This window comes from Orycteropus afer, unplaced genomic scaffold (assembly GCF_000298275.1).
Source record: "Orycteropus afer afer isolate SDZICR_OR568_19922 unplaced genomic scaffold, OryAfe1.0 scaffold00304, whole genome shotgun sequence".
NCBI lineage: Eukaryota > Metazoa > Chordata > Mammalia > Tubulidentata > Orycteropodidae > Orycteropus > Orycteropus afer.
Window position 1 is genome coordinate 989,341 of NW_006921891.1, and position 26,500 is coordinate 1,015,840.

Consider the following 26,500-nt stretch of genomic DNA (forward strand, 5'->3'; position numbering starts at 1 on the left):
TATAATATAAACAGAATACATCTGATTAGTACATTTCAACATTTCACCAATGTGACTGTTATCTCCTATTTTATATAAAATAACAAAATATACAGACAGAAGACAGGAGACATCTGTTCATCGTACACATAAAGTAAATAAAAGTTTACGTATGGCTTTGCAAAGGTAGATTATGACGTGACTTTCACACTTTATTTATTTAAAAGCATCTTGAGAGAACGTGTTAGTGTGCTTACGATAGCGGCCATGGTGGTTGAATGTCGCATCGAAAGTCCAACAGTGGGATCTCCGGTGGTCTTTCCAGTGGCTACCTCAGCAGCTTTCAGAAGACAAATGTAATTTATAACCACTTCATCAATCTTTACCACAATTTCCTGCCGCTGTGTTTCTGAGTTCACAACTTTAACTAATCGCATGCAAGCTTCTGTTAGGCAACAGAGCACTTGAAAGCTGGAAGTCATAGCTAGAAGCATCTCCTCTGGGCTTTTCTCGACCATCGCCATTTTCCTACAGGCACTTCCCAACTGTCTGGATGCGATGGATAAGAGTTGCTTGTACTGAGAAACTGTAAGGTCATACGCTTCAGGGCGCGGCTCCTCTCTCTTTCCCACTGTTGCCCTGACAAGGCAGAGAAGTTCATTGGCATCATTCTGGGCTGCGAGGAACCCATCGGGCATTGAATATGTGCTCTCCTTTAGGGCATTTATTCTTGCAATCCTGCCATCAAAAGCCAGGTTGCTGAAGTCCAAGTCATCCGGGCCACTCAGGTCTTCCTCCCAGGCCTTCAGCACTGAACCTTTGGACAGTTCCCCTCTTTTCTTTGGAATCTCAACAGTCAGGCATGGGCCGGTTGGCTCTGGCATGGCTTGAGTCATCTGTGGTTTATAGAGGCAAGAGACCTGGCGGGTGACATATTCCCCCTCGTCGTCCTCATCACCATCTTCATCCTGCCCTCGGTTCAGGAAGCAGTAGCTGAAAGGTCCTCGGCACCTCCAATTGCTGCCCTCCAGCTTCCGCAAGGGTAATGTCCTATACAGTTTCGAGTCTTTCTGAATCACTGGGGACCTTTTGTGAGCCTTCCCCTCAGAGCTGAAGTGCATTGAGCTTTGGGAAAAACTTTTGGTGAGCTTCTTTCCCAGAGGGAGTTCGGCTCGTTTTTCTGAACTGGCCTCTGGCGCTTCTGTGATACCTGGACACTGTACACTGACTGCACCCTTGGTCTTCTCTTGGAGGGTCTCTGTACCTACAGATCCCAAGAGGGCACTGCTGCTGCGTCTCAGCACCCTCTGGCTAGGTGGTGTCCTGAGGCTCCCCTCTCTCAGATCCAGTGCCTTCCAGCTCACAGCCCCTCCGTATGCCTGGCTTGCTTGGGAGAAATCATTAGGGTCTTGATTTTCAATTGGCACCTTTGATTCCAAGTGAATGGTTGATGGTAGCAGGATGGGATCAGCATCAGGATGTTGAGACCAAGCTGAAGGCATGCCTCCTTGTCTCTCCTTCCCAGGCTCTGTCAAAGCTACACTAGGGGTAGTAGAAAAACAGAGAGAATCATTAAGCATCTCCTACATGTCCATTTTCACTGTATTTCTACATGGTGTCACTTCCCAAGGGTGCATTCTAGAAGGGCCGCCTTATGTCAGGGCCACTGTTTTCCAACATCTGCCTCCTGAGATCTCACAAAAGATTTCCCTTTCAATAAAGGGCATGAAAGACTGAAACTGTTATTTCTGGAACTACTGATTTATCTAGAATTGTCTAGAAATGCCCTCTTTTTCAAGAAGGTGATTTAGTTTCATGAATTGTCTTGATCCCCATATTCATGTATCAAAACATAGCACATTATTAGAAAACACGTATTCTACACATAGATTATTTCTACATATTTAAGATACTTAAGTTTCATTTCAAAGAAGTTAGGTTAATCCTGGCACTGGTTACCTTCTTTAAAGAAGTAGTCTAGTATGACTAATGCAAGGAGAATCCCTTGAAGTTTTCCTGGTCCAGGGTTTGAGGTCAAGACACCAGGCAAGGCACTCGACTTTTCTCAGCAAAGTTGTCATATGAAGAAAATAATCTCCATGTCACAGAATTTTGTGATAAGCAAAGAGTGACTTAGGTGAAAGCTCTTTGTAAACCACTAAGGAGTAAACAGTGTGATTTCATTTGGTGAGAGGTAAAGACACAAGGTGGGCAGTGAGTTAGATGACATTCAAAGTCAGGCATCTCTACCTGGCAGAATCGGTGGTGGGTTTTCAGTAAGTAGATACTCTTGAAAGGTCAAGAGTGACACTGAGCAATATAAGACAATGCTAACATTTATTAAAGGAGCTCTGGTGATGCAGTGGTTAAGGCATTCAGCTGCTAACCAAAAGGTCATTGGTTTGAACCCACTGGCCTCTCTGCAGGAGAAAGATGAGACAGTCTGCTTCCATAAAGATTTACAGCCTTGGAAACCCTATGGAGGCAGTTCTACCCTGTCCTGTAGGGTTGCTATGTGTTGGAATTGACTTGCTGGCATTGGGTCTTGGTAACATCTATTGACTCATAGGGGGAAGAACACTATTGATAATATAATTTGAAACACAAAAGCATGAAAGAGCAATTCCCTTTGCCACATGAAGGCTTGGAGGGATATGTGCCATTGGGTAGGAGATTGGTGGCACAGATGGTGACTGACTGTTCTTGTTTCTACCTGTGTCTGAATCTTAGTGTTTTTGGGAAAATAAAGCAGTTCATCACACACACACCCAGAAACCTTTCTGACACTAGGGTATGCCGTATACTTTAGAATATTCCCCCAGGAAAGTTTTAGAAAATAGCACAGAGTGGGGAATAATCTAGAAGGATTGAGACAGGCAGGAGGGAGACATATAGTCTCCCCAAACTTCTCCCATCTCTCCCAAACCCTGTTCTTTTATCTTCCCTGACCTCTCAATAGTGAAATGGCAAAATTAGAAATTAGAAGCCTTGAAAAAGAAATCAAACTTTTCTATGACTCTAAGCAATACTACTATCTTTCAACTAAAAGTCATACTGGGCACTGTTCAAAGTCTACATTTCTTTCAAATTTAGAAAGAAAATGTTGCTCCGCCAAATTCTAAAAGCAAACACAGAGCAAGATTATAAAGAGTAAATGCCATTTCCACCATCATTCCCGACCTAGAGACTCAATGTTTATGAAACACTGGGGATCAATGACCGCTATTTAACTACAGTTCTGCAGCCTTTCCTATTTTTAGTCTACCTTTTACTTTTCTTTCCGACTTTGCCTTTTCAGGTTTTGTTGTGAATTTGGCTTACACACACCCCTGGTGTGTAGTGCAAAGAGCTACATCCCTCATTGCTGTACCTGTGGTTTCCTTAATCTTGGGGAGCCGATGACAACCGTCTCTCAAAGTGCCAAACAAGGGTTCGGCATTAACGGCTGTGTGCATCGTAGGCACTGTCATCCGCGGACACATCCCCTCTGACTGAGGGTGCACTTCCTTAAAGTTGGCTCCGTGGTTGGGAAGCCCAGGGGCTCTCTCCTCTGAAGGGATATAGCTCACGCCTTTCCCCGGAGCGTCAGGTAGCAGATGCTTTCCGATGGAGGCGCAGAGTGGGGACTCCACTGGTGTGGCACAGGTGCTGCTGCTGCTGCCCGTGCCACAGCCCGCGTCCACCGAAGAGCCTTGAGAGCTCTGTAAAGAAAAGTGGCCCTCGCTCTGCAGGGACGACATCCGCTTAGCCAAGTGGTATTCACAAAGCCGGGCCACGCTCTCTTCGGCCTCTGGGAGCTTGGGAGGATGGTCATGGGTGGATGAGTCAACATCCTCTGGGCTATTCAGGTCTTTGGCTGATGATACACAGGTCATATCAGTTAAGAAGCGGTCCCCTTGGCCAAGTCCAGAAGCATCACTGCCTTCTCCATCCGGAGCCCCTTCCTCCTTCCCTTCGGCCTCCCTTGGCCCAAGACCAGAAGCTCTTGCGAAGGTTTTTCCTGTTGTTGCTTCCAGCCCAGTTTTTTCAGCCACCCCACCTTCAGTGGCCACATACCATCTTTGGCTGTCCTTGCGAAAGGCAGTTCTTTCCAGATTAAAAGTGCTTACGTGGTGACTGTCCCTTGAAGACACAGTACCAAATGTACCTTTGGCGTCCTCCTCCACCTCAGCTGTTTTGGTCCCCTGCTGTTTTTTCCCTGGCAAGTTCCCATTTGGGGGTGTTTTCCCCTCCCCGTTGGCCAGTTTGCTTTTCCTTTTGCTGGTGCAAGAATATGCCACCGGTCCCATGTGCAGTTTGCTAAAATAGTCTGTGACCGACTTGGTCTCCATGGTTTCAGGCTCCATCTCCATGTGGTCTGAGTGAAGAATCTGCTTGGAAGGCACAACTTTGGGCGGGAGGTCGGTCACTGCTCGAGCCGCCAGGGTATGGGAGGACTTTGGAGGCAAGCCCCCAGTGGGGGGTTTGGAGGTGGGAAACTCTGTCTGTTCTTCAGCAAGTGGGTGGTAGCCTTCGTGAGTGGCCAAGAACATGCGGGAGAGGTTTTCTGACTGCTTCTGTGCTGTGGCCAGTTCAGAACTCTCCGTCATTTCAGAAGAGTTAGTTTCATTGCCCGAGTCTGATGAAGACTCAGGACTATAAGCCCGTAAGATGGCTACACCTGCATGCCGTAAAAAATAAGAACCGGTTAATGGATGTGTCAGAGGCACTTGAAGACATGTAAGAAAATGGGGCTCATTATTATTTAAAAAACAAAAACAAAAACAAAAACCAACAAGTATTTCCCTTTTTAATAGGACTCTGAGTTTATTGCACAGTTGTTCCGGATATGGGGAAAAAATGTGCCACGTGTTAAAAAAAAAAAAAAAAAGGAAAAAAAAACATAACAAAGGAAACCACATACACAAAAAACCCATGATGGTCGTTTCAGCACATTTATAAAATGGGACGTGTGTGAAATGGTGGACACCACGTAAGAGGACTCCAAGGGCAAATGGCTGGAGAGGATGAAATGGAATGGTTATCAGTGAATAAACGTAACAATCGTGAAAGAACCTGAATTGTCACTGGTCTGTTGTTCTTCTGACACGGACAGAGCTTCTAGAGTTTCCAGTGTGGAGACGACAGCATTGTCCAGCCCCTTCTCACACTTCCCTTCGGCGCTAGTGGGCACAGCGTCGATGAGGGACACGGGGATCTCATCGTTTTGCAGGCTGCCACCTTGCTCCTTGTCCTCGTGGAAGGAAGTTGCTTGGCTCTGAGAGTCCTCCTCATCTGAGCTGTCTCTAAAGCCAGGTGGGGGTGCAGCGATAGCCATGTTCAAGGAACGTAACAGGAAGTCATCTTCATTGTCATCACCCTCTGGAGGGGGTAGGGACGTGAGGTCAATGATGTCATCACTGGACCCAGCTAGGTTGAGGATGGGCGGCTGGTCCATCTCTCCCACCACGAGGTCCTCCTCGCAGCTCACTTCATCCTCGTCCTCTGCATCATCAGTGTTTTCTGCATAGCAGATGTCATGCAGGAGTGGCTCTTCGATCCCTTCAGTGGCCTCAAAGTTCTTCACGTCACCTATATTTGCATAAACAGAATTTGCCACAAACTGGATGCCCTCTGCATCGGGAGTGAGGTCCAGGGTCTTCATGTCATTGGCACTGCTGATGTAGAGGTTCCTCTGCTTCTCCAGCATCTCTGGACTCTCATCCAACAGTCTTTCATAGCCAAGAGTCGGGGGGCTCATGCCATCATCCAAGGCAAGATCTCCAAAAATAAAGGACACTTTTGCTCCTCTCGGAGACTCCTGTGCTTTCTTTAGAGTTTCCGGTCCGGAAAGGGTCAACAGAGAGCGCTGGGATAGACTTCTGTAGTCTGCCTCACAGGGGGCATCACCTGGCTGGGCCAGCTGTGGATTCAGTTCCTCAGAATTATAGGCATTGTCTATGTACAAGTGCCGGTGGTCTTTGGGGCACAAGGTGCCATCTGTAATGTCAACTGTCTTCTGCTTTGCATCTATGTATGTTATCTGGGCTTCTTGCTCCCCTTCACCAATAAAGGTGGTCATTTGGGGTATACAGCTCCACTCTGGGCCAAGGAGGTTATGCTTGCCTTTACTCTCAGTTCCTAAAGAGAAAGAATCATGCAAAGACATTACTGTGTTGTCTAGTTTCTGGGAGAGCACTGTCTCGGTTTTTTAATTTAGTGGTTTGTAGCATCGCTTGTGTAAATATTGGGACTCAGCTTTCCAAAATCGGTACTAGCTAATTTGGGCTTCAGGCATAAGGACCTCTTGACCTTAGCTAAATGGATACTTCATAAAGTATAATTGCTCTTTGATAAAATATAATACCATCTGGGAGGAGGGAACTATATAGCTAATCCTATCTGACCCTTGGTTCTATTATTAAAAGACTTCAGCTATGTCTATGGATGTGTATATATAACATGTCTTTTAAAATCCTTAAAAGCAATATTTCTGTAGGCTATTATTAAAAAAAACCAGATCACCTTTTTCTTTTTAAAACACGATCTAATATTCTCTACTTTGTGGAAGATGTTGGACTTTTTCCTCATTGAGTTAAAAAGAAGGTCAAGGGTCCTCTTACTTCTACCACATTTTCATGGAAATTAAAATAAATATTGTAATAATAGACAGCATGGCAATGTCTTCAGCCTTTTGGTATTCTAGTGGGTATTAATATATTCACGTGTAAATGTCAGTATGTACGCCTGTATGCATGGATATATATTCATACATATATTTTAAAGCATAATGCACAAGGTAGAGCATTCATAGGTAACACAGTTCTCCCTGCTATTTCTAAGCATAGCTAAAATTTGACTAACTTCAATTTTTGTCTGTATCCTGGGGACATCTGAGAATTGTTTGATAGGCCTCATGAATTAAAACTACAAAACCCTAATTTAAATATTGGTGTTTTGTTTGCTCTTCAGGGGGTTTCCAAAGGGAATTTTGACGTAGGGATTTTGCTCTGATATTTAACAAGGCGGGGCACTGCGTTATTCTGTCAATATTGTTTTGTAGATTCCAGAGGTAACATGGTGAGGAAAATATAACTAGTCATTGCAGCAAATTCTAGGGTCACACCATTCTCCCATCTGTTTCCCCAAAGTGCTCCCTGGCCCAGGTTTGGAGAATTCTGACACGAGATGTAGACGACACAATGGAGAAAGGCAACAAGTATCATTTTACCAAAGAGGTTATTGCTCCCTGCAGTGACACAATGGACATGTTATGGATCAAATTGTATCCACTCAAAATATGTGTTGTAAACCCTAGCCCCTATACTTGTGGAAGTTATCTCATCTGGGAATAGAGTTTCCTCTGTTATGTTAATAAGGCCATAGCTGGGTAGGGTGTGTTTTAAGCCAATCACTTTTGAGATACAAAGGGAGCAGTTTAGGTACAGAGGCCAGCAAGCCCAATGGAGGAAGGAAAGATTGATGCCACGTGGCGATCGCCTACGAACCCAGGAAGAGTAGCCCAAAGAGAAAGCCTTTGCCTAGAGCTAGGGCTCTGGATGTGGACTTCTAGACTCCTGAACTGTGATGTAATTAATAAGGATCTTGAGATGAAGTCATCCTGAATCATCCAGGTGAGCTCCAACTCCAATGACAAGTGTCCCTGTGAGAGACAGAGAGGAAAAGACACAAAGACGGGAAGGCCATGTGAAGATGGACGCAGAGACTGGTGGGATGTGCTCACAAGTACAGCTGATAGCCAGCAGAAGGTGAAGGATTCTTCTCAGAGCCTTCTGAGGGAGTGTGGCCCTGGGGACACCTTGCTATCAGGCTTCTGACCTCCAAACTGTGAGAGAATAAAATTCTGTTGTTCACCCTCATTCTCGCTGGATGGCTGGAAGAAATTACTGACAGGTCAAAGTTTCATTCTTTCCCCTTGGTAATAATACTTTTTGTATCTAAGTTTTCGCCTGTCAAAGTTTTATTAAACATTACATTGCGGGTCCCTATCAACTGAACAGAACTGAGGCTCCTTATTCCTGCAAATCATCCTTAGAATGGTAGGTTTGGTTTTCTTCATATATCTGTACAATTTTAAGTCCATGGGGGAAAGTTTGTATTTTCAAGACAAATACTAAGATTTGAAAATAAAAAGCAGAAGCTGGTTTTCCAGTGAGAAAGGACTGTGTCAAATGGCTGAACTGCTCTTTGGAATTTCCAAGGTCAATGCTAAATTGCTCTGAATCTCCCAGCTCCAGAGGTCATAGAAATAGTCACCATACCTAGCTCACTCTCACCCCTCCTTTCCCCCTTCCTTTCTCTATCTATTTCTAACTCTTTCTGTCTCTCAGGGTCTTCTTGTGGCGCATGTTCTGCTTCCACTGTTCTCTGTGTTTCTGCCATCTTCATTCTTGATTTTCCTACCACCATGATTTTTTCACTGCCAATTATCATTTGCCAATTATTGACGTGCTGGGCATTGTTTTAGGTGCTATACATGGGCTTTTTCTAACCCTTGCCTAGCAAGCTAGGTTGTTAATCCCCATTTTACAGATGAGAAAACCCAAGTTTAGAGACCTTGAAACAAAGAAACCAATTAGAAAGGCGTCCAATGCTAGTTAGTGTCAGGGGCTGGATTAAATCTTAGATTTCTCTAATTCACAAGTCAAAGCTGACTTCTACTCTGCCTCCTTCATCTTTCTCTTCTTCTGTCACTTCCTTTTTCTGATGAATGTAATGGCTTTCACCTAATCATCGTAAGAAAGTGTGTGTATGTGTACCTATACGTGGCAATATTTTTTCATGGTATAAAGATTCATGTTTTCTGCTAAGTTTAAAAGTGGGAGAATTTCCTTTCTCTTCTTTTTTTCTTCTCAGAAACAAAGACAATGAAATTTGTTCTTATAATTTCCTTTTCTTTAAAAAACACCTCTGGGACCCTGATTATCATTTTTTCATGGGTCAGTGCTTCTGGCTTGAATACAACAAACTACTCTTTCTTTAATATTCACCCGCCACATTTATGAAGTGTCTCCTATTGGTAGAAGAACAAGTTCAAACACTGAAGAAAACAACTACCGCCAAACAGATGGCAACTACCTTCCCTCAAAGAAACTATCAATTTAATCAATGGTGTGGCCCTCCCCATCCTTATTTTGGTGTTATTTGTTCTGTCAAGTGTATGAAGTTAATTATTTGATGTCTTTACCATCTCAACGCTCCTGCTGCCAAGGCAAGATGGCCGCTGGGATGGAGGAATTCCCTCCTAAATCATCCAAGTCTGAGTGCTAGGCAATACCCACCTTCTCCTGTTGGAAAGATCTTGGAAGAAGGTCTGGCTGCAGGGGTAGGCTTCCAGGTGTCCTAGCCTCAGACAAGTTAAGGAGAGACCAGTCCTAGACCAAGGGGCTCACAGAGTCCTATGATTCTATCTTAGGTCTGTGTCCTGACCTCTGTAAGAGGGAGGCAATGACAATCTTCACCAGAAAGACTGTGGCGTTCTCTCTTCCCCAGAATACAAAGCACAGCCTCTGGAAGGTAGCACACCAGCATTTGCCTGTGATCTTCGAGTGGGAAGTCAGCGTTTTCACTTTTACAAATAACACCATACCTGAAGGACAAGTGTTTGAAGGCTTTTGTGTTAAATTTGAGTGTTAGATTTCTTGTGGGTGCAATTTTAATTTTTGAAAAACCACCTTTGTTATTGTTTTCTGTTGAGTTGTGGGTGGGTGGTGGTTGATCCATTGGCTTTGGAGAAAATACCTGTTTCCTGGGTCCCTGTATTGTTTTTCTTGTTGGCCATGTTAAATATTGACCTCCTGGAATCCACAAGTAACCGGTAGTAGCCAGCTGTCAGGCAGGCCAGGTTCATGGCATCTGATGATTCCATCAGGAGTGTGATGGGCTACACAAAAGAGAACACGTTGGTTAAAGCCATCCACCTGTCCTTAACCTCCCGCAAATGTCAACAGCTGCATTTATGCTTATGGAATGTAAGCATAGGAAGTTAATGGCCAAATGCTCTGTTGGAGAACCCTAAATGGGGGGGGGGGTGAAAGTCAGACATAGCACAGAGCTTTATTGGAACAACTTTTAGAAGACACCATTTTGAAAGCCTGATATTTTGAATCTCTTTCAAGTCAAACTGGAATTAAAAAAAAATCAAACAAAACATTGGCTAATTTCCAAATCGTTAGCATTTTAAAAAGTGAGAGTTAAAGTGTCACTTACCAGATGTGAACTCGCAATCTGAAAATGACAGGAAGATTAAGTTTGGCATTCATGGTGAAAATGAGTGTTGAAGAGAAGTAAAAATCAAGTGGAAATCACTGCTGGGACTAAATTAAAAGTGTCAAAGTGGTCCAGAAGGAAGATGTTTTGAAAATAATTGTTAATTCACAGTAGGGTAAAACAGAGAAGGAGATGAGAAAAGTCTTTGCTAAAACTTTCTGGGAACAATGCAGTCATCAGGATTGGACACGGATCTTGGGTGTGTGGGGAAGAAAGTGTTTTATTCAAGCAATTATTTCTATTCTGTTAGGAACAGCGGACTAGCTGGTGTACTCTTGTTGGAAAAGAGAGAAAGTGAGGGAGAAAGAAGGAAGCAAAAAAGGACAGACACCAAGAGAGGCACAGAAATCACAAGGTGACAGGCTTCTTGTTTTTACTCCCAAGCGTAGGACACTGGCCAAGCTCAACGCTCCATCTGGTGAAATCTGATTTCTGGACCAAAGCCCTACACTGCTTGTTGAGACGCCTTTTCTTCTCACTTTAATGGAGGTCTACCCTTGCTCACCAAGCGTCTCCAGCACTATACATGTGGTAATGTGACCACCCAGTCTTTACACAAAGGCAAGAAACCATCAACTCTCATCATTTATTTCTGTTTGAGACAGATTACCTCATCCTTTCTTCTGCCTCTTTCTCATGATGGGGCTACTTCTCTCGGCTTCTTTGGTCATGGACATGGCAAGGTGTTCCAAGTCTATTCTCCCACCTTTAGCTTGCTATGAGGTCATCTTGAGGCCACCTGGATTCAGCCCATGACATTCCATGGGCCGCTGCTAAGATTCCTGAACTCAATTTTCTCTCATGCTCACATGTTTTTCTGATTTGCTTTCTAGAAAATCTTTCTAATATCCTCTATTACTCATAATCCACTCCTCCCACACTACCCTGGTGGGAGTAGGGGTGGGGTGGCTCCCTTCTGGCTGATGTCTCCTATGTGGAATCACCATCTCCCTTCTGGTCCAGTGCCTTTTCTCCATAGAAACATTAGCATTCATTAACATAGCAAAACTCCAATGAGTCCTTTATTCCTGGGGAAGAAGGTGTGGACAGGGGATCTGCATCATCTCCAGTCAACTTCTGCTTTAGATGAATAACTACAGAGGGTTGTTTTAAACAGAACAATGTTTCAATAGAGTGCCCATGACATTTACAGTTGATAATGTAGCGGCCATTGAATGGATTTCAACTCATGGCAGCCCCATGCGTGTCAGAGTAGAATTGTGCTCCATAGAGTTTGCAGTCACTGATTTTTCTGAAGTAGACTGCCAGGTCTTTCTCCCAAGGCACTTCTGGATGGACTCAAACAGCCAACCTTTCAGTTAGGAGTTGAGCACATTAATCATTTACATCACCTAGGGACTCCAGACAAAAAGATAGACTGACTAAAACAATCAGCTTCTGTTGAAGGAGAAACACATATGGATCGAGCCTGTCAACTGGGAATGGGAATTCTAAAGAAAATTGGTAGGGAAAAAAATCTCTCTGATTCTGTAGATGTTGTTGTTGTTATGTGCCATTGAGTTGGACCCGACTCATAGCGACCCCTCCTTGGGTTTCCGAGGCAGTATCACTACGGAAGTAGATTGCTCAACCTTCTTCCCGAGGAGTGGCTGGTGGGTTAGAACCACCAGCCTTCTGGTTAGCAGTCAAGTGCCTTAGGCATTATACTACCAGAGCTGCTGATTCTGTAGATATGATTCCTATATTCTGGAAAGTTAGTTGGAAAAAATCTCCCCTACTCTATATATACACAAATATTCTAGAGCCAGAAGGGACATAAGAAATGATCAAACTGACCTACCTTCTCATGTGTAGATGAAGAAACCAAGCTCAGAGAAGTATAACACCTTGTGCCCAAATCACACAGCTATTTAGTAATGACTGGAGCCCTGAGGCCTGTGTTGGGTGCATTTTCTCTATACCACATCTCCTATGGGATGCTCTACAGCCCTCTGTGCAATTTTACCTGCATCGTGAAAATCAGCAGCATTATCAGTTCAAATCAAGGTCATGTGTCAACACCCAAAAGACTCACCTTTACATCTAGTACATGGAGCTCCACCCTCACCAAGCTCTCCTCTTCGGTAAACATTTCGATTCTGTTGACGTGGCTAAAGTCAGCTAAAAGAGCCACTAGATTGGTTTTGGTGTTGATGACATGGCTTATGCCATACCGAGGCCCAACCAGGAGAGTCACTTCTGAGCGCTTTTCTGCCTGCTGAGAAAGAGGGAGGTTGACATAATATAAGCATACCAAACCTCTGAGGTACCATGCAAAGTTGACCCCGAGAGCCTGTTTTTCTAAGATTACAGTTTCTTGATAAAGTATTTCTGGGTTATATTGTACTGTTGTTGTCCAGCTGCTGAGTTGATTCTGACTCATAGTGACCCTACATGACAGATAGAACTGCCCCATAGAATTTCCTGGGCTGTACTCTTTACGGGAGCAATCTCCAGGTCTTTCTCCTGCAGAGCTGCTGGGGGGGGGGGATGAACTGCTGACCTTTCGGTTAGCAGCCGAGTGCTTAACCACTGTGTCACCAGGGCTTCAGTTATATTGTACTCAGGGCTTTGAACTGGTTCAAGATCCCCAGGTCTTATTAAACTGTAGATTCTGATTCAGCATATTTGGGGAGAGGAGCTCTGGTAGCATAGTGGCTAAGGCACTTGACTGCGAACCAGAAGGCTGGTGGTTCAAACCCAACAGCCACTCCTCGGAAGGAAGGTTGGGCAATCTACTTCTGTAGTGATACTGCCTCGGAAACCCAAGGAGGGGTCGCTATGAGTCGGGTCTGACTCGATGGCATATAACAACAACAATATATTTGGGGAGAGACAAATTCTCAGCAGGGCCCTGATTGTACTAAATAATCTAAATAGAAGATCCAGGTATATGAATGCATCAAGACAGTGTTCAATTATGAGTAAAGTAGAAAGTTGGTGTTATCATAGCACAGTGTAATCATGATAGGTTCTTGGAGATGAGTGTTATTTTTTTAATGTGAAAGCAATTTTTGAGTCAATGTTAGAGTCCTTTGATTGTCTTGGTTCTTCACATTACTTTTTCTAGGGCATTCACTATCTAGTCTAACATTTCTTCTGATATTTTCAGACTGTGGTGAAGTCGATTAGAAATGAAAGCTGGAAAAGATTCACAGCTGATTTGCTTCTGTCATCAGAGGCAGCTCATCAGAAACAACCTATGCAGTGACATTTGTAGGCCTCCATGGCTTCTGAGAAAAAACAAAACAGTGAAATTACCACTAACGTTGCCTTGAACACACGACCCCCGTACAATCGAAGGTCACTGAGGAACTTGAGGTAATGGACCTTGGCTTGCAGTGCAGAGAGCTGAGAAGAGAAAAAGAAACATCAGGTGTTAACTCCTTTGGGTGTGATCAAGCTGGAGATCAGCTGAAAACCAGGGCAAAGGAGGAGGATGATTAGACTGCAGATGACATAAGGTGTGACAAGGACCCTTCATTAGGAGTAGAAGTAAATTGCTATGTATTGGGTTTCCTACCCACCAGCCACTCCTCGGAAGGAAGGCTGGGCAATCCTACTTCCGTAGTGATACTGCCTCGGAAACCCAAGGAGGGGTCGCTATGAGTCGGGGCCGACTCGACGGCACATAACAACAACAACAACAATGTGGGGCTAGGAGCTCTGGTGGTGTAGTGCCTAAGGCATTTAACTGATAATCAGAAGACTGGCAGCTCAAACCCACTAGCCACTCCTCAGAAGGAAGATGGGTCAATCTACTTCTGTAGTGGTACTGTCTCGGAAACCCAAGGAGGGGTTGCTATGAGTCAAAATCGACTCGATGGCATATTACAACAACAATGTAGGGCTATAACATGACAGCAAGATTAAAATCGTATTTATTTGGGGGAAACTCTATGGAGGATTCTGAAGTATAGATGTTGGGCCAGGACATTCAACAACTGGGAAAAAGAAGATAAAGTGTTCCATGGAAACATTGGCTCCTTGGGAGATTTCAAGAGGTGACTGACACTTTCCCATTGCAATTAGGGACAAGGCCGGGCTTTACACAACTCTCATAGCAGGGGGGACTCACCTGTATGTAGAGACTGTAGGAGTCACCAGAGTACAAACTTTACTGACAACTCCAACTAGTACTTGCCCTTTAATGTTATATAAATTTGCCTCATTTTGAAACAACTGAACCAACCCCTTCTCAACAAATTCTTCATCACAATCACCTTCACTTGCACATGCAGCTTTTAAATCATCAAACCTTTTCTTGCACTAAAGTAAGGCTAAGTAAAAACCATATGCACCTGTTCTGACTTACCTACCAATTCAACTTAAAGACACACTTAGGAATGGATCTCGTTCGTAACCTGGGGACTCCCTGCACCAACACCTGCAAGCTATATAAAGTCTTTCAACAGGCCCTTATCCTTCCCCTCTCAAGTTTCTTCAAGTCTTTCAAGGAAAATTAGCTTTTTGAGCTCTGATCATTATGGAGCTGTTTGAACTGTTTCATGAATTCAACTGTTAGAAGCCAGTGGATTTCATAAATGATTTACAAATGAAGTTCTATCCAGATAAAAGTCATCTTTATAAAAACTTAAAAATGTAGGCTCCCATGTCATTAAAAAATGTGCTAGATTTAAAAAAAAATTGGCCATGTTTTTCATATTGAATATGTCACTAATGTTTATTAGGGACAAACATTTCCAACAAGGTGTAGATTACCAGTAAGTAGCAATGACTGTAAAATTTTGTCTTCAATCATAGGTGAGCTGCCAACTCATTTGTTAACTGCACCCAAATGTACTGGCCTTTATATCAGTGTTATTTAGCACTATTTGTCCATCTTTTGCTGTTGTTAGTTGGCTGCGTCTCTCAGCAACTCCGTGTATAATAGAATGAAATGTCATCTGCCCTATTTCTTTGAAAAACTCAAAGCACTTTGCAAGTTGATTTGAAAGTAAACCATTCACTCTTGGCTAGAAAATGCGACTATAGAAGAACAGTGATAGAGCTTTTAAAATAGTTATCCAAATGGTTACAAAACCAGCAGCCCTGCTCTGAACAAAATCACAAGTTATTGACAAGAAGTGAGCCTATGGGTAAATGAGAAATGAAGTGCAAAGAATCTTGATCCATGACTGCTCACTGTGAACCTAGGCATCATCCCCAAGAAACTAGGAAGTCCGAGGTGGCTGACCGTGTGTTGTACTTGGTGATCCCTTAACAAAATAAAGGCCATGGGGGTGAGGTAAGGAGGAAATGTAAATACACCAGTAACAATGACACCAAGGCAAAGACACCAAGACAAAGAACCTGATACCAAGCCAAAGAATGACCCGCATAAACAGAGATTTGTATTGTAGCCCCTAAGGCCTCCCAGACCACTATCAATTGTGTTCTTGGGTTGTGAGATGGTATCAAATTTTTCAAGTCAGTATTTTAAGGCTCCTTCTCTTTCTGCTTCCTGAAGTGCTTCGCTCTTCATTATCTATAAACCATACATACCTCTCTCTTCTGACCAACAGACATTTTAAAATGTTTCTTGCACTTAATAATAATAATAAATATTTTAGCACTCACAATGGTGAATGAAAGAAATCATTTGACCTTCCTCCCAAAGTGTGATTAATTTAGTCGTTCTCAACCAGGGGTGACTGTCTCCCAGGGGACACTGGGCAGTGTCTGGAGATATTTTTGGTGGTCACACCTGGGAAGGTGCTACTGGTATCTAGTGGATAGAGACTAGGGATGCTGCGAAACACGCTACAATATCCACAGGAGAAACTCAGAAAAGAACCAAACTCACTGCCATTGAGGCAATTCCAACTCATAGCATCTCCCATTGGGTTTCTGAGGAAGTAAATCATTATGGACAGAGATCACCCCATCTTCCTTCTGGAGCAGCTGGTAGGTTTGAACCACCAACCTCCTGGTTAGCAGTCAGATGCCTTAGGCATTACACCACCAGAGCTTTACACACAGGAAAGCTCCCATTAAAAAGGGATCCAACTCCATGTCAACAGAGCCAAGGTTAAGAAACCCTGGTTTAATTCACGTGGCCTCTTGTCTGGATGGCCTCTTCAGTGGCTTCTGTGCATTTAAGTGGCCTGAGACACAAGTGAGAACATGATGGAAATGAAATGTCTTGCAATTGTCTCCTCTAATCACAGGGTCTTAGAGGCTCCACGAGCATTCTTCTGCATGCACATAAGCACACATATGCCCAGTACAATCTGGAATCTATAGCTTGCAAGAAAGAAATATGTTTCCATAAGGCTATTTATTTTCATTAGTCTTAGAAACTCATTAATAATTTTAAAAAGTTATACAACCTCACTGCTTCTGGAAATATAGTGCTAAGTATTTTATCCACAGGCTAATTTTAAACATTTTGTAAAATGCACACAAGCTTCTCTCTGTAACATCTATTTTCTATTAAGATGCAAATGCGATACCTTTTTACCCGGTGGTACCAAGTTTTGATTCGCTTTGACAAGGTGTGAAAGTGCTTTCTTTATGTTCTTCTCTTTCATGCTTTGCAGCACCGCAGAAGGAAGAAAAGTCTCTAATCCCCATTCTTTTCTGCAATAAGGAGCACACTTTAATTTCACATTCTTGTCATGATTAGTTATCTAAGACAAAATGGCGCTCTGATGTTTGCTGGGACAAAGGAACCCTTGGTAAGGAGGGAATGCGGACAAGTCCCCAATTAGGGAAGCAACTTTTAATTTACAGTCAGAAAACATATTATTTGATCATTAATACATATATTTGCATATAAAAAGAAACATATTCCTCACCCTCCTGAGAAAATGCTAATGAGACATTTGGGACCAATGGAAATTGAAGAGACACTTTGTCAAGCCTACCCCTGAATCTCATAATTTATACATCTATCTGAGTATGTATTTCTGATACCAATTTCTCTCCATCCCTTTGGTTAGCCCATTCTCATCTCTCCCTGTCTCTGTATGCCTGTTCATAGACTGTCTTTTTCCTCTTCTCTACAAGGATGGATGCAACTCCTTTATGCCACCAAACCATTCTTCCTTCTCCTCCTCCCTTATCAGTGGCTCTTTCCTTTCTTCCCAGTCAGTTCATGTCTGTCTAACTTCTTTCATCAACATTTCTTAGAACAAATGCTCAGGGATGGGCGTGCTTCTGCTGTGGACTCGAGTGTGGTTGTGTATGCAAAAACATTGTTCCATATCCTACTTTGGCGAGTAGTGACTGGCATCTTAAAAGCTTGCAAGCAGCCATCTAGATGCAACACTGGGTCTCTCCTCATCCAGAGCAAAGAATGAAGAAAACCAAAGACGCATGGAAACAATTAGTCCAAGGGACTGGTACACCATGCAGTCCTCAGCCTATATGACTATGAGACCAGAAGAACTAGATGGTGCCCGGCTACCACTGTCAACCACTCGGAGGGGGATCTATGTAGGAGATCCTGGATAGAGTGGGAGAACAATGTGGAACAAAACTCAAAATCACAAAAAAGTGTGTGTGTGGGGGGACCAGGTTTTCTGGTCCTATAGAGCCTGGTAGAACCACTGAGACTATGGCCCCTAGCTGCCCTTTAGGTCTGGAATTGAATCCACTCCTGTGGCTTCCAGCCAAACAAAAGACAGACATATGAGCTGAACATTTACCCAAGGTAGATACACTCCTTGGAGAGAATAATAATGGGAGAATAGAAGGGCTGTATATGCACAGGGAGACAGCTCAGGGGGCAGGAGTGCATGGAGGGAAGGGCACAGGGAAGAGGTAACTATGGGGAGGAAGTGAGAGGGGAGCTGTTGCATTGTGGGAAATTGCAGTCAATGTGGTGAGACAAAGTGTATGTGAACTGCTGTATGGAAAGTGAATTTGCTCTGTAAACTTTCACCTAAATCACAATAAAAATTAAAAAAAAAGTGTGGTTGTGTATGGTTGTTACTGACAGAGGTGCAAACATCACTCATAGGTGTGGCCATACAAAAAACAAACCAATAAATGGGACTGGGTTGATACATTTTTCTGAGAGTCTATTTCCCCAGAAATGACTACCATGCTAAGAAGGCCACATATTTTGCATTTTAGAAAATCTGTCCTTGCTTGTTCTGTATCCAAGCAGTGTCTTCCAAATTATCTTAAGACCTTCCAGAAGATTCTGGCTATCTCTCCTTTTCCAGATCTTCTCCAAAGAAGGGCAGGCAGATACTCTCCTCAACTTGACGATTCACGTTCTTCTTCACTAGCTCAGATTATGTTTTTTGGGATCATTATGTTTTCTCCTTTTCCTCACTCATTCTTCTCATCTCTACCCCTCATCTGGTACTCCTTGTGGGCTACCTTGTAATGTGCTTGCATCATTATTTTAAATTATAGCTTCTCATCTCTGTATGTGTTGTCTTTGCAACTAGATCATAAGTTCCTCAATGTCAGGATGATAATTTATACATATTAGCATTTTCTAGTGCCCTTGTGTCAATACATATAAAATAGTCAATTAGCATTTGTTGGGTGAATAAATTGAGTAATGAGGACAGTATCATAGATCCTGCAAGATTCTGAGTCAAGCTAGTTATCTCTGATAGGGTTTGTGTGTGTGTGTGGTAAATCTCTATGTAAGAAAACATTGGCCATTTCAACATTTTTCATATGTACAGTGCAATGATAATAACTTATGCTCATTATGTTGGGCATCTGATAGGGTTTTGACTATCATATTGAACCTGGTAAAATGTGGGTACAGAGAATTGGGAGGGAAATGCATTTTAATTGTCAGAAAGTTGGCTTGGGTTACACAGGTCGCTTTTTTAAATGCCAAGATTAAGTGGTGATTGCTTCAGGCTATTGAATCACCTGCCAATGAAAAGCATAAAGACTGGGAGCGGGTGAAGGCAACACACCAGGCTTTTTCTAAGAATAGGGGACCTTCTCTGACCAAAGAGGGATGCTGATGCTGTTAAACCAGGTAGTGAGCAAGAGAAGACATTTGCATCTTCCAAACAACAGGCAATTCACAAAGTTTAATTGTGTTGCATCCTTCTCTAGTACATCATGATTCTTTACTGCAAACACCTCCCTTTCTGATGTGGACTGAGCACGTTACTTTTTGTATTGAATTTTGATCAAGGAAAAGTCATCTCAGGCTACGCAGACCAGTTTCCAAACACAGCCGCTTCAATCAATTACATAAACAATAGCACAATGTGGAGTCACCTTGCCTGGGTTCAAATCCTGAGCTCTCTAGTTAATAGCTGTTTGAGGTGGGCAACTTACATAATCCTCTTGTCCTTAGTTTGCTTATCTGTAAAATGGATCTACATGCTACTCATCTCATAGGGTTGTTGTGAGAATTAAACAAGCCTGTGTCTGCAAAGCACGTAGACAAACACTTGGCCTTGAATCAAGTCCCTTTTGGAATTTAAGAATGTACGTGTCATTTTAAATATGACTCCCACCGTAACTGCAACTCTCTAAAGGCAGATTCAATAAGAAACAAATGAGAAGCCACCCAAAATGAACATGAGATTTATATATGTTGCTTCTGGTTTATGAATATTCTATCACAGACAAGATCAACAATAGACTCCAGCAAATGGCCCTGAGAGTCAACACTTACTCGATGTATTTGAGGGAGATTTTCTGCGTCTGCTTGGTGGTAACGGTGGCAATATACATTTGTAATGCTGCCAGCCGCAGGGCAATGTCATATTTCAGCTCCGGCCCAAATCGCTCCTGAACGACATCGTTGCAGCTCTGCGAAGAGATCAGCAGAGGGCGCAGCAAGTCAAAGAATGGGCTGGCCCTGCGATGCCTGGGAGGAGCAGGTGACAAGCAATTCCCCAGCATTTCAACCTTCCCTTCAGAGGCAAGAAGGCTAAATGTGGAAACGTTTCCACTCTTGGAACCGAGTCAATATTTAATTGTACGCACAAACACAGGGACCACACAAAACACTGAACATTCATCCACGAGCTGCTAGTTAAATATTTAGCTTTTCATTGAAATAATTAGGAATTTGGGTATAAAATTTCCAAACACAGGTGCCACAACTCAACACAAGCACACAGAGCAAGGTGTGGCTTCTGCTGTTGGGCAGCTGGGGATGGACTCCTGGGTTCGATTCCCTTCCTCCACTTCATAGGGACGTGACCTTGGGCAAGTCCCTTCATCTTTCTGTGCCTCAGTTTCTTCTTCTGTAGAACAGGGATAATACTGCTACCTGTTCCTAGGGTATGTGGTGAGGCTGCAATGAGTTTGTTTACACTGTAGAGCCTTTAGAATGCTACCTGGTAAGCTGTAAGCTCTTGGTATATATTAGGTGCTGTAGGCATCAGCATAAGCATTGATATTCTCCTCCTCTTCATCGTTGTCATACAGAGAAGTGTCCAGGAGGCAGAATTAGCAAGATGACGGTGGGCAGCAGCCCTGCAGTCACACCCACCTGCTCTGGAGTCCTGGCCTTGCCTACGGCTACCTGTGTATCTAGCCTTAGACCAGTTAACTTTCACTCTTGCAGCCTCAGTTTACTCATCTCTACAATGGGGATTCACATCAACTACCTCCCTGGAGTGATGTGAAGACTGGGAGAGATGCAAGGGAGGCGCTGTTATCACTGTGCATTGGGCCACTCGGGTAGACAGTAGCTATTGAAACCCTTAGTTCATTCCAGTGGCCTCGGGCCCTGCTTCATCAAATGTGGCGCCTTGAGGGAGCCATTCGCTGCTCAGCCTTAGTTTGTTCATGTGTGGAACGGGGGGTGCGCTGGAAAGTGTGAGCCCTACATGAGCATGGGGGTTGGTTTAAGGTGCCCACTCACAGGTGCAAAGTTCGGAGCTGACTATGGACAGGAAGTGCCATGCTAGCCAAAGGATATTCTGCATGCATGTTTGCTTAGTGTTGGAATGGGAGACCTGCTCTTGGGCTAGACAACAGGATATGTAGTCCCTTTCTTCTTTATTCCTTGCTTTGTCCCAAGAAGATTTCAACTGGAAAACTCTCTCAGGATTTGTTTGCTTCCTTCCCAAAAAAAGCATGTTTTCGACCCTGTCATATATTGCTTTTACTGAAATGGGGGCATGTGCCTGTGTTGGTTCTGCACGCAGGGTTCACCCTTTGTATCCCAGCCCATGTGAAGCTGGCGCTGGGCAGAGCATGCTCTGTACCCACATACTATGGCAATCACCTTCTCTGTCCTGTCACACCTAATATGGCCTTTCACATCTGCTTCCTCTTAAAATCTTCAACTTCTCTGGATAGCACGGTATCACTTGATGGAAGCGGGTCTGTCATGACTCACAGGGTCACCAGGACACCTGGAAGGATGTTTCATCTCATGGAATGTGGAGCTCTGGTAGCATAGTGCCTAAGGCACTTGACTGCTCACCAGAAGGCTGGCGGTTCAAACCCACCAGCCACTCCTTGGAAGGAAGGTTGGGCAATCCTACTTCTGTAGTGATACTGCCTCGGAAACCCAAGGAGGGGTCACTATGAGTTGGGGCCGACTCGACGGCAAACAACAACAACAACAACAACAACAAAAAGGCAAGTTAACACTCACTTCTCCTAAGAGTTGAGGTAGGAGACGAGACTGTCTGTGTGAGGGTAGTCATTCGGTTTGGCCAGTCTTGGGTTTACCAGTTATTTCCTAGTACCCAGGGTTGCCCAGAAGGGAGCACCATGAGCCAGATATTTGAGAGAGTCTTATGCGTGATGGGGGACCCACTCAACACTGCGCCAGGCCTGTAGCAGGCACCTGAGAAATCGCTTTTGTGAGGAATCATTTTTTGATAAATCATTTTCATCTGTGACTGCTACTGCATGATGGATTTGAAAGAAGAACTTTAACAGAGAATTTGGAAGCAAAATCTCCGAGTTTGACTCTAGGTTGTGACACGTAGTAATCAAACAGCCTTGGACAACTGACTCAGGGTTGCTGGGCCACCTGGGAAGCCATTGTGCTTTCTAAAGGTGAGTCACCATTGTCATTTCTCCTAAGAGTTGTGGCTGAGACAACATTTCCCCATCCCTGTTACACCCTGTTTTTAACCAGACTTCTGGATGAAATTTTTGACAAGGTGATTAGTCAGCTAATTACATTATGTAATGAATTCAGACATCCTGGAGAATGAGTGTCAAGTCTGAATTATATATGTTTTTAGTATTAATCATGCTTTTATTAGTTTATTTCTTAAAGTACAAAAGCTAATGACGGTCATTGTTTTGCTAAATAGACGTCCCAGCAAGCTCCTCTTTAAGCCTGGAGAAAGCTCATTTACAAGGAACAAGTTCCAGGTTAAAAAGGAAACCAATACCAGCAAAGTGTTTGGAAACATTTCCTAGCCTCTTAGGTATTATCCTGTCTACTAAGTGGCATAACAATCTCTCTGTTTTCTTTTTTTAAAACTTTTTATTGTGATTTAGGTAAAAGTTTATAGAGCAAGCTGGTTTTCCATTCAGCAGTCATACACGTTTTGTTTCATGATATTGAACAATGTCTTTCTTAATAGATAGTAGAAATGCTGATGTCCACACAGCCCGTTAACACTATGGATTAGAACAGTCTGGATTGCTAGGATTTGCCATTAATATATATGTTACATTCTGTGAAATGTCTCCTGGTCCATTAATGACTAGGAGAACGGCACGCATGATCATCCTTGAAACTGGTTTTCCTCTTCATGGTTCGCCTAGTCTATGGCTACTGTTCTCATTAGAAGCTCAGTAGGTTCAGTTGATTTTTTGTCTTTGTAATGTGATATACGGAAGGAAGGTTGGACAATCTACTTCCATAGTGATACTGCCTCGGAAACCCAAGGAGGTGTTGCTATGAGTCGCATAAGACTCAACCGCAGTGAGTTTTTTTTTTTTTTTGAATCTGATATATGTTCCTTCTGCTTACTCTTTTGTTCTCTAGTTTGATTTTATTGCATCTTTTTAGCATCTGAAAAGTCACATGAGCACACAAGCACCATTTGCAGAGCTGTAGACTTACATTGTTGTTGTTGTTAAGTGCCATCGAGTTGGACCCGACTCATAGCAACCCCTCCTTGGTTTGCCGAGGCAGTATCACTATGGAAGTAGATTGCCCAACCTTCCTTCTGAGGAGTGGCTGGTGGGTTTGATCCACCAGCCTTCTGGTTAGCAGTCAAGTGCCTTAGGCACTATGCTACCAGAGCTTATAATGTAATTTCAGGGAGCTCTGGTGGCGTAGTGCCTAAGGCATTTGACTGCTAACCAGAAGGCTGGAGGTTCAAACCCACCAGCCACTCCTCGGAAGGAAGATTGGGCAAATTGTGGGCATACCACAAAATGATACAAGACATTTAGAAGTTGGCAAAGCCATTGTCATTTCATATTTGCAGTGGTGGATATATAAGACGACAGTACTTTCATTTTGGTTTCTGTTGCCTACCATCCTTGGCTTTCCAGTTCCCTCCCTGGCTACTCCTTGAGGGGGTGGCTATTCCAAGGTGTGTGATGGGGGGAGCAGAATACCATCCTTCTTCTGCTAATCCCTCGGCAAGATCTCTGGACAAGTTGTCCAATTCTGAAAACAGTCTCTCAGCTATAAAAGATGTGTCTTTTGAACATAAGACAAATCTCCCTAAACTGCATTAGACTGTAGCAGACACACCTCAAACAGAACCCGTCCCCAAGACAAACAGAACCGCATTATTTTACAATTGTGCTGAACTTGTGATGTTGCAAACAGAAGCAGAGTAAAACGGTTTCAAAGCATCACCCAGTTAAAGAGATGGGCACATAATTATAAAGAATGGCAGGCAAATGCGTCTCACAGTCTCCAGTCACACACTGACTGACACCTGGAACTATTTGCAACTACCAAGCTAATAAGCACAGCAGGCAGTCTGAGTCGCAGTGATAAGCCTTAGGTTGGTTCTGGGCAGAATGTGGGGAATACGCACCAACAGATCAGCCGCGCATCAGGCTGTTGGGCCATGCCTTCACATCTGGATTACCTGGCCCATTGGAGAACAGGGATACTGTAGATAAGTGAGGGGTCCAGGTGGCTGAAGTTGCACACTTTTAACAGCCCAAATCGTGACGGTTTCACTGTTCTTGATTGCAAACTTTCTAGACTGCTACACCGTTTCCTTGCTTGCTAAACAAGGTGTACTGAAGAGGGTTTGTGTTTGTGTGAGGACTCAGAGTGATCTTCAAGAACATCTGTCATCTACTGAGCTGTCTCTTCCGAAGTTCACTGAAGAGGAGGACATTCAACCAGCCTTTCCCTGAGTGCCCTCATCTCCTGGAATGTTCTAGGAGGTTCTGGTTATTCCTTATTGGATTCAGTTTCTCTTCTCCAGGGCTCCCAGTCCCCCTCCCCCTCAAAAAACCTGACTGCTATCGAGTTGATCCTGACTCATAGAAACCCCCTTTGGGTTTCTGCGGCAGTAAATCTTTACAGAAGTAGATTGCCTGGGCTTCTTTCTGCAGAGTGGCTGGTGGGTTTGAACCGCCAATCTTCTGGTTAGCAGTCAAATACCTTAGGTACTGCGCCAACTGGCACTTTATTTTATCCTTCCTAACCTCTCACATCTCTCTTCCACCTTGTATCTACTTTCTTTTCCCACCACTTTTGAAAGATTACAAAAGCTTTCAAATATACCAGATCATATTGAAACTAGTAAAACAAGTATCAATGTACTAACTACTCAGAGTTAACAAATATTTCTTTTGTCTTTTAACTACTTCTTTGCTTTTTCTTTCTTAACTTATGGCTCCAGTGAGGCTGCCTTACGCAGGTATGCCCAGCCAAGGAGAGCATGCCATTTCTTGCTTGGTTTTGGCTTCACTTTCGTCTTTCTCTTTCTTTTTGTAGGGGAAGTTACAAGTAGGTTTGCAACCTTTTTGAGCAGTTCTAACAGCGTAGTGCCTAAGGCACTCAACTGCTAACCAGAAGGTTGGCGGTTCAAACCTAACAGCCACTCCTTGAAAGGAAGGTTGGGCAATCGACTTCTGTAGTGATACCGCCTCGGAAACCCAAGGAGGGGTCGCTATGAGTCAGGGCCGACTCCACGGCACGTAACAACAACAACAACAACAACACATGCTCAGCATAAGTGGGTCCTCACTGTTTCATGGGATTACATCAGCAATTCAAGTGAAAGGAATGGGAAGTAGCTTTAGAAAAATATAGGAACATCAACTCCTAAAGATCAAAGTAGATAATTCCATGAAATAAATTCTGCTAAATAGTCATTCCTGGAAACCTCAATTTCTGAGAATTATACTCCAGAATCAGATATAGACATAGTCTGCAAAGTCTTACCTTCTTAGAGTCTTATCTCCTTGAAATGAATAATTCCAGCATAATAATATCACACTATTTCAGAACAATCTAAGCATAGATAAATATAAATGAGTGAATAAGTAAAGAAGAGAGAAGGGAAAAAGTTGTTTGAACAGTTGAATGCTAACTCATAAATGAAAAAGAAATAATAGAATTAGAAAAATCATCATTTTTGCAACCATGACAATAATAATGGATTTAGGCAAGAATCATCTATGAACAGGAAAACCAGTGGGCAAAAGTTTGATGAGGTGCAGGATAATGAGTGAGTTGCAATGTGACTCGCCACAAATTACGTATTAATTATAAATGGAAAAGGAGTAACTTCAGAATGGAGACATTCAGAAGAGATCTTCTTAACCAATAAAGTTAACTTTGCCATTCAGAGGACACACTGACATCATGTGCCTCCTGATGTGATGCACTGAGGAGGACACAAAATCCTTCATGTTGCTGTTTCCTTGCCCACACTGCACCCCTTCAATCTAGTCATTAGAAAGCATCCCAGGAACCCAACTGAGAGACTTTTACAAAACAACTGACCAGGGCTTCTCAGAACTCTCAAGGTCATGAAAGTCGAAGAAAGGCTGAGGTATGTTGTAGAAGACTAAGGAGACAACTAAACTCAAGCTGAGATCTTGGAGTGGATCTTGTTCTAGAACAAAACTGATATATAGAACATTTTTGGGACAATTGGGAAACTTTGGTTATGGACTGTAGTGCAGATGATGGTAATCTATCAAGGCTGAATTTCCTGATTTTGTTCATTGCACAAAGGTTATATAAGAAACTGCCCTTGTTATCAGGAAATACACACTGAAATATTTATGGGCAGGATTTGTGTAACTAATTTTTATACAGTTCAGAAAAAATTATATATATGTATATTGTTGTTGTTATGTGCCGTCGAGTCGGACCCGACTCATAGCGACCCCTACTTGGGTT

The 26,500-nt window shown here is 43.3% G+C and overlaps 1 protein-coding gene across 1 annotated transcript in view; it reads right to left on the reverse strand.

Annotated features, from left to right (window-relative positions):
* Positions 1–191: 191 nt before the first annotated feature.
* The window catches only part of FRMPD4 (FERM and PDZ domain containing 4), a 293,765-nt gene continuing 267,456 nt past the window's right edge, over positions 192–26,500 (reverse strand). Inside the window, exons 10-17 of the mRNA XM_042782402.1 lie at positions 19,859–19,995; positions 16,704–16,830; positions 13,510–13,599; positions 12,284–12,466; positions 9,721–9,862; positions 5,035–6,099; positions 3,350–4,639; positions 192–1,516 (exon numbers count right to left, since the gene is read on the reverse strand). Coding sequence (XP_042638336.1) covers positions 192–1,516; positions 3,350–4,639; positions 5,035–6,099; positions 9,721–9,862; positions 12,284–12,466; positions 13,510–13,599; positions 16,704–16,830; positions 19,859–19,995 — 4,359 coding nt within the window. The remainder of the gene's footprint in view (positions 1,517–3,349; positions 4,640–5,034; positions 6,100–9,720; positions 9,863–12,283; positions 12,467–13,509; positions 13,600–16,703; positions 16,831–19,858; positions 19,996–26,500) is intronic.